Consider the following 8,463-nt stretch of genomic DNA (forward strand, 5'->3'; position numbering starts at 1 on the left):
ATGGTGACAAATGTCATCGCTAAGAGCAAATATCCCCATTGAGTTGGGGAAAAAAGACAAAATAAGGTGCCCAAGCATCCCAAGGAGTTAGGAAGGGAGAGGGAAGGAGAAGAAGAGGGGAAGGTGGAGCAGGAATTGGTGATGGGAACGCAACGCTCCCGTTGCACTCGGTATGAATGTGGAAGAGCTCCTGTAGGGAGCAGATATCGCTGAAACGAGCTTGTAGCGAGCCCAGAAGATGCAGAAATTATTCTAGTTGCACGTGGCCAAGGGATGGGCTTGGTTTTGTCCCAAAAGTCTTTAAAATTTGGGGAAATATGGGAAGCACTGTGAACTCCCCAGACTTTACACCATCACGCAGGCTCCCCCTGGTTCTTGAACAACCCTTCAGTAGCTGGAGCTGTTTGTATTCGCTCGTTAACCGGTTATTAATGATCAAAAACTTCTTTGCAGCTCGACAAATGAAGAGCATTTGGAGTTCAAGAAGGCTTTGTACAGAACGGACGCCAGGAGCTCCCTAGACCTGTGCAACATGACGGTGTCCGGCAGCGTGACCTGGGATACGTCCACCCTGGAGACGAGAGCGGGCGACGCGAGAGAAGAAAGCACTTTAGAGAGACTCTCCGGCTTGAAGGACTCGAAGGACGGGCGGTGCGGAAAGGAGTCGGCGTTCGCCGTGGAGCCCCAGGTCGTCAATACCATCCAGGTGGATCCTGAGCAACTGGAGAGCGATTCCGAGGAGCTAGATGGCGGCAAGGCGGCGGCGGAGACGCCCAGTCCTTGCGCTGGGGCGTTGGTTGGCGGCGGGGAAGAGAAATACCTGAAAAATGAACCAAAGCAACTCGAAGGCCTCGGCAAAGAGCACTTGGAGAAAAGCAAGAGGGGAATCCAGAGGGTCGAGTGGATTTCTAGACCCAGCAAAAGCCCAAGTCCTCACTACAAAGACAAGCCGATAGATGTAGCAACCAACTTGCCCTTTCGGGGCCAGGCCGTGCGTGAAGTGCCTCCTCCGCTGACTCCGACGGTGTTCAGAAAAACGCTAAACCCTGTCCTGGGCAAGTCCAAATCCCTGGAGAGCTCCTCATCCCACCGGAAGGGGTTGATGGTTGACTCTGACTTGGCCGAGATCAACCCGCTCAACGCGACCGAGTGGACGATCCAGAAGCCGGGTCTTCAGCTCGGCGCCGACCTCGCCGTCGGCAAACAGTCCTGGACGGTAAATGCCGAAGACTCGGTGGAGCGGATCCCGTTGATGTCTCTGGAACCCGCTCCCTGCAGCTCCTACGACATCGAGATGAGACCCTACGTCTGCAGCGTCTTGGTGGAGGAGCAGGGGAAAGAGGAGCTGGGTCCAGAGGAAGACCCGACGGTGTACACCTGCATTGAGTGCAGCATTTACTTCAAGAAGAAGGAACATTTGATGGATCACATGCTTCAGCACAATCGTGGACCAGGGAGGGACCAAGACAGAGATGCTTTGGGAGGACAGTGTCAATTTTGCTGCAACGAGTGCGGGTGGGCTTTTGGAGACCCCACGTCTTTGGAGCAGCACAAAAGGCTCCATCAAGAATCTCGAGAAAAAATTATCGAAGAGATCCAAAAGTTGAACGAATTTCCAGACGAAGGCCGGGAAGCCCGGTTGCAGTGCCCCAAGTGCGTCTTCGGCACAAACTCCTCCAAGATTTTTGTCCAGCACGCCAAGATGCACGTCAAGGAGAGGAAGGACCAAGGGGCAAAGAACTTGAATCTCTTTGGAAGCGCGAGCGGTGGAGAACTACGGGATAGCCCCATGCACGGCGTCTACAAACACTTCAAACCAAACGAACACGTGTCCCTGCAGATGCAGGTACCGCCCCACAGCAGCAGCAAAGGGCTCAGCACCTGTATGCTCTGCAGCTTCCCGGCCCCCAATGAGAACATCCTCAAGGAGCACATGAAATACGCCCATTCCCACCTCTCCTGGGACACGGAGGTGTACGAGGATGATCCCAACCAACCGGGAACCAGCAGAGATGCCTACAGCCCGGCCAGGCCAGGTCGGTTTGCCGAGACGGATTATTTCGGCAAAGCAGATCGGCTTTTCCCTCCACCTCACCGAGAAAGCTCATCGCATTACGATACGATCCACGGTTTCACCCTAACTCACCCGAGACTCGATAAAAGCAACGGGGCTAGTAAAAAGGACTACCAGGCGTCGGGGTTTCACGCCAGGAAAGCGGCTCCGTACGCTGCCCCGCATAAAAACCTGGGGCTCAGCGGGTTCTCCTCCGCTAAAGCTTATTCCCAGTTTGCTTTCCAGCAGTTGAAAAAAAAACCAGCAGCTCAGCACCTTGAAGGAGAAGGCGATGGTCTCAGGAGTTACCCGATGGGGTTGGAGGAGCTCCGGCAGAAGTGGATGTTGGCCAACGACGCTGGGAGCATGGAAGAGGAGATCTCGGTCAGCGGGGAAATCGATTTGAGCGAGAGCAGAGGCGTCAAACCTGTCGCCATCCCTCAAGCTGCCTTGGATCTCAAGAGGACATTCAGAGACACCTTGAAAGCCACGGATTCTGCGATAGCTTCGGAGGAGCAGCAGCACCAGTTGCGGAGGATGGTCCCCATCGTTCTTCTCCAAGAGGTGAACCTGCACCGCAAGGCGACGAAGCGACCCCGGGGGAAACCCTACAAGAAGAAGACGATGCTCCCTTCCCGGGAATTCCTGATGGAAGAGCCTCTTCCCTTGGATATGCTCCTGTTGGACGCTCCTCTGGAGGGTTCTCTGGAGCTCGACGACCTCTTGGACTCTGACTCGACGATGTTGAAGAACGAGGAGAGGAAATGTCCCTACTGCCCAGACAGGTTCCACAATGGGATCGGGCTGGCCAACCACGTACGGGGCCACCTCAACAGGGTGGGGGTGAGCTACAACGTCCGTCACTTCATCTCGGCGGAAGAAGTGAAAGCTATTGAGCAAAAATTTTCCTTCCAAAAGAAGAAGAAAAAAGGTAGTATGTATTCAATTCATCATGTTTTCTATTTTCTTGGGTTAATCGGTGGGGGTTTTCTCCTCCCACCGAGATTTGGGTACGTATGAGACTTTGGTCAACCTCAACCGCGTGACGTGCGGTTGTCTCGGGTGTGATAAACCTCCCCCCTTGAACCCTTGGAGAGCCGATCTGAGGGTTTTAGCGGCGTCGCTGACTCTCTGTCCTTCTTTCCGCAGTTGCAAACTTCGACCCGAGTACTTTCAGCCTGATGCGATGCGAATTCTGCGGGGCCGGTTTCGACACGCGAGCGGGTCTCTCCAGCCACGCCAGAGCCCACCTGAGAGACTTTGGTATCACCAACTGGGAACTCACCATTTCACCCATTAACATCCTCAAAGAGCTGTTGGCCAACTCATCGGAACATCCGATGCTGCAAGCGGCGATGGGAGCCGAACCCTCGTCCCCGAGCCGAGAGAGGGAAACTCACGGCTTCGTCCCTCGCAAGAGCATGACCCCCATGTCCGAGTGCAGCATTCCGCGGTCTCCTCTGTCCCCGTTCCCCCCGCCCTGGGGAGATGAGCCCCTGCAGTCCTACAGAGACGGTAAGTGTCCCTGAACACGCCAAAAATCTGCTTTGATGACCCCAAACCGTCGTGCTTGAACGGAGCCTTGCCAGGGAAGGGGATTTCCAGGGAAGGGGGTTAATTGGCGTAACGTGGTGGTTGATTTATCCGTCTCCATCGCTGACGCTCCGTGTCCTGTGAAATCTGAGGCTGGTTTAGGGCAGGCGAGTAGAGATGACGGCAGATGAAAGAGCTGGGGGTGCGGTGTCTCGCGGGGTCGCGCTTTGGCCGTTTGAGCTTTGTCATTTGAAAAAACGTCGTGTTGAGGAACGAGGTTTCCATTGGGGAAACTCCTAAAGCTTCGTAAATCGTGGGGCAGCGCGTGGCTGGAGGAAAGGAGAAGAGTTTGGTCGCTGCTGTCGGTCCCTCCTGGCGAGTGGTCGGTCGTGGAGGAGACAGGATGCGGCCTCTGGTCCGGGGAGCTGGGTTAACCCCTCGGCTGCTTATTTTCCATCGGTTACCGGGTCAGGGGGAAATGTAAAGGGTCCTTCCCAAACGGATTTGGGTCTGAGCTGGTCATCAGTGGAGCTCCAAATGATTCACACGAGATCATCGGTTCCTAGAGCATTCCAAACAATTTCCAGGTTTCCCTTGAAAAAAAAAAAATTGCACCAAAAATATTTACAAAGCCTAAAAACTCACTCGTGTGTCGGGAAAAACAGCGACCTGCTGACACCTGGCGCTTCTGGCAGCGCGTTGAAGTCCTCAAAGCAGCTTCTCTTTAGGTTCTGCTCAGCCTAATCCTACGTTAGATCCATCCCTGCAGCGAGAAGCTCTCTGGCTTTAATTGAAATATCAAAGAGCCCATCATCCCGCCTCTCCAGACGGCTCCGCGTGCCCGGCTGCTCTTTGGAAACGAGTCTTGGAGCGGAACGAACACAAATTAAAATACGAACAAACCCAAACTCTTCTTTCTTGGCATGGCGAACCCTTGGATGATGAATCCTGGGGTGGTGGTTGATGCCAAGAAGAGGCGGTTTGGAGGCTCTTGGCTGGGTTTCTGCAGACTCTGATGATCACTCGGTAATTTTTAGGTCTCCCAGTGCCCAAAATTCACTGGCACGAGCTGTTAGAGATAGCGCCGCTGTTTTAAAAGCTAGAGCTGGGTTATTTTGGAGTTGAGAAAGGTGGAAAGTATCTCAGTGAAGAAAGAGCACGGCCGCCCTTCGGTAACTCATCGAGGAAGAGGTTAACGCCGTTCGGAACGAGGCAGAACTCATATCAGATGTCCCCAATGTGAAGTTTTAGAGGGAAAATTTGGGTCATGTCTTGAAAGATGATCTTGCTTATTGCTTTGAGCAACACCACTCGCGGGTTTGTTGTTTTTTTTTTTTTCCATCATGTGATGTTGGCCCAGGGTTGGGAACATCTCCTGCTCCGTGCTGTGCCCAGCTCCGGTTGCCTTGAAACGCCGGAGGGCGGTTTGGTGGGAGAAATCGGGTCGGGAATTGTACGTTTAGGTCAAAGGAGTTGAACTGGAGCTTAACCGGGCTGGGTTTAAACCCGGCTGAGGTTGAGGATGGCCACGTGGGATGAGCAGAGGGCGAGAGTGACCTGCACGAGCTCAAATGCCACCTTAAGCCGCGCTCCTGGATCAAAACTCACATGTTCTCTATTTCCTTCTGAGTCGTGTCTTTGTTGGACAACGCCAAGAAAAACGGGTAAATTTGGAAATCTTAAAAATCCCCGGCCCGGCAACCTGTTGTGTAACCAAAGCACGCATGGCGGGTCAGGGGAGGTAGCGATGGGGTTGGACGGCTTTTGTATTTAAATCCAAGCCTCAGGTCTTGTAGTGACGCTCCCAAGCTGACGGCGATGACTCGCTGCGAGTCGAACCCCTCCTTGTTTTGTTTCCAAGCCGAAACGATGCTTTCGGGGCGCTCCGGCTTCGCGCTGAAAGTATCTGTTGCAACCGACGGAAGAACGAAGCGGCGCCCATTGCATGGCAATATTTATTTAACTCTTCGTTACGGCGATGGGGAAGCAGCTGAACAAACAGTGAAGTGGGGTTGGAGATACCAGATCTGTCGCTCGGGAGGATTTTAGCTGGTTTTATTTTTTGTCTCTTGAAATCACTCGTGAGACGTGCAAGAGCTCGAGTGAGCTGCCCACTTCTTGAGCAGGTCTTTGCGGCCGTGATGAAGCCTCGACCGCTTCTCCCAGGCTGGAGCGAGGAGCGTTGAACGTCCTCTGCTCGCGTTTTATGCAAATTCTGTAATTTTTAGAGGGTTTTAAGCAACATTAATGAGCTACAGGTGGTTAGCAAGTGATAACGGTGGGAGGATGTCGCCAAAAGTCAGTGGTGGCACCACACCAGACCCGGTGGCGTCTCTGCACCGGACCCGGCGGCGTCTCCGCCGGTGGCTCTGGGTCGTGGTGGGAACATCTCCTGCTCCATGCTGTGTCCATCTCCGGTTGCCTCGAAATGCTGGTGGGCTGGTGGGTGGGAGAAATCAGGTCAGGATTTGTCCGTTAGGTCAAAGGAGTTTGAATTTGAGCTTAATTCTGGGCTGGGTTTAAACCTGGCTGAGGTTGAGGATGGCGGTGGGAGCGGCGATGCCAATGGTGCAGCTCGGCGTCAGCAGGCAGCTCTCCGTGAACCGCCTCCTGCTTCCTTCCCCTCCACTTCCAGACGCGTTGAAATGCCGGAAGGTCTCTGCTGAGGTCACATTGTGCCTCTGGAGCTGCCATGAGCTGAGAATATCGGGGGACCCTGAACCGAAAGCCTCCGTTGTGGGGGCGGGCGGCTCAGATGGGGAGAAATCCCCTTTTTTCAGGGAGCGTTTCGTGAACTGTTTTCTGCGCTGGCTGCAGTTCATGGTTTCTAACGAGGGGAAACGAAGGCAAAGGATTTGTCTCCGTGTGCCAGGAGGTTGATGCAATGGGTACGGTGGTGGGCTCTGTTCTTGGGTTTGTCACCAAATCACGAGCCACGAGCAGACCCTCTGAGCATCTCCGGCCTCGGGGGGTGAAATCTCCCTTTGGGAAGATGCTTGCAGGCGAGACGCGCGAAGAAGGAGTGAAGGGAGTTGGGGAAGGGCGATGAGCGGCGTTGGGGAAAGGGCGAAGGGCGACGTTGGGGAAGGGCGAAGGGCGGAGATGGGAAAGGGCGATGAGCGGTGTTGGGGAAGGGTGACGAACGGCATTGGGGAAGGGCGAAGGGCAGCGTTGGGGAAGGGCGAAGGGCGGCGATGGCGAAGGGTGAAGGGCGGAGCGGGAGAGCTGGGTTGGCTCTTGCTGGTCTCGTACTCTTGGCTGCTTGTTGAAAACAAAACACAAAACCCTCTTGAAACAAACCTACAAGTGAAAGGGAGGAAGTAGGTGTTGGAGGCTGCGGCGAGAACTTGAACTTGGCTGCGTGGGTTGTTTAGATGGGAGCGTTTGTGATAAGAACAGGATGTTTTGAGATACCAGAGGGGATCTCGGAGGTTGCCTGTTCCCTCCCGCTGCTTCCCGGTGAATCCACGGCACCTAAACCAGCCGGAACGCGGCTGCTCCAGGCTCTGATGGAGTCCCCACCAGTGCCCTCGGCATCCACGGCTCATCCCTCACCTAGAAAGCCAACGGGGTCATTGGTATTTTTAATATCTAAATCCGTCACGGTTTATTTTACCCACAATAAGCAGAGACAACACTTCACGCTCCTCTCTAGATCCAGCTCTTTCGATCTCCTGTTTTTTTGGTCCCGATTTCAGACCCTCAATGGTTTGCGATTCCCTCCCCGAAGCTCAACATCAGCCACAGTTGCGGAGATCAGGAGGGGCTGTGATGTAGGGGGCTTGCGACATTCACTCTTGTTCCATTTGGAACAACTTAAAAGCCTAAAAATGTTTGATTTTGGGTTTTTTTCCCAACACTTTTCTCTAAGATTGGCTCTTGAGTTGTCCCCAACTGTCCTCGTGGAGTTGGTGGCTTCTCCAGGGAGGTCCCAGCGCTCAGCGGTGGCCTTCCCTCTGTGTTGTGACAGGCGGAGGTGTGCCCGGCTGTCGCAACCGCCTCCTTAAAGCCCGGCTTGGCTCGGTAGTGAGGCTGTTTGTGGATCTCCTGGCTCCCAACCTCTTGGCAGCTGCCTCGGAGAACACGTGGCGCTTCTTGGCAGGCGGTGGGAAGCGTTAGGCAATCGCATCCTCCTAGAAACGGCTCGCAGCTCTCCTTCCTCGGAGCCTGCCTCGCCTCGCTCCGTCGCCCGGATTGCTTCGCAGGCTTGGCACCATCTTCCTCTGTTTTTCTCACGTTTTTTTCCAAATTTAACTCCCCGTGGTCTCTCTGATTGTCCCAAACCATGAGGTCTTCTGCTAGACCTGGATTTCTCCTCTCAATCTCCTCCTTCACCGTGTCTAGGAAGAGAAGCAAATATTCTTTTTCTGGTTGACCTTCCACCCCACATAGAGCCGGAGAAGACAGGGTCCGTCCTTCCTTCTGGATGTCGTGTGGGTTTGGAGGAGGAGGAGACGGTCGGTTTAGTGACATGGGCTCAGGGAATGATTCCCCAGCTGCTTCCGTCCTCCCGTATGAGCCCCCAGATGAGGACTCAGAAGTTGGGCTTGACCCCACCATCCCCAATGTCCCCCCATACCTGTCGAGTGTCTCCAGAGCGGAGTTTTCAGGAAGGAACATTCTTAGAATCTCCTGGGTTGGAAGAGACCCATGAGGATCATCAAACCCAACTCAACCCGAAAAGCTCAACCCCGTATCTCAGAGCGTTCTCCAAAAGCTTCTTGGACACCAACAGGCTTGGGGGCCATGACCGCGTCCCCAGGGAGCTCGTTCCGGTGCTTGAACACCCTCTCCATGAAGAATCCTTCCCTAACGGCCAATCTGAACTTCTGACGCAACTCCAAGCCATTCCCTCGTGTCCCATCACCAGACACCCC

The 8,463-nt window shown here is 54.3% G+C and overlaps 1 protein-coding gene across 1 annotated transcript; it reads left to right on the forward strand.

Moving 5' to 3' along the window:
* The first annotated feature begins 532 nt into the window (after nt 1-532).
* On the forward strand, nt 533-7,705 carry LOC104470586 (protein Wiz-like). Its single transcript, XM_010085558.1, has 3 exons — nt 533-2,984; nt 3,203-3,568; nt 7,557-7,705. The coding sequence occupies exons 1-3, from the start codon at nt 533-535 to the stop codon at nt 7,703-7,705; spliced, it is 2,967 nt and encodes a 988-aa protein (XP_010083860.1).
* The last annotated feature ends 758 nt before the right edge of the window (nt 7,706-8,463 follow it).

The sequence above is a fragment of the Pterocles gutturalis genome, unplaced genomic scaffold (assembly GCF_000699245.1).
Source record: "Pterocles gutturalis isolate BGI_N339 unplaced genomic scaffold, ASM69924v1 scaffold11070, whole genome shotgun sequence".
Lineage (NCBI taxonomy): Eukaryota > Metazoa > Chordata > Aves > Pterocliformes > Pteroclidae > Pterocles > Pterocles gutturalis.

Excerpts from the sequence above, each read along its gene's own strand:
- LOC104470586 (XM_010085558.1), top strand. The coding sequence starts at position 533 with ATGACGGTGTCCGGCAGCGTGACCTGGGATACGTCCACCCTGGAGACG. Across the intron at positions 2,985-3,202 it reads CCAAAAGAAGAAGAAAAAAG|TTGCAAACTTCGACCCGAGT; the intron begins GTAGTATGTATT and ends TTCTTTCCGCAG. Across the intron at positions 3,569-7,556 it reads CCTGCAGTCCTACAGAGACG|GCGGAGGTGTGCCCGGCTGT; the intron begins GTAAGTGTCCCT and ends GTGTTGTGACAG.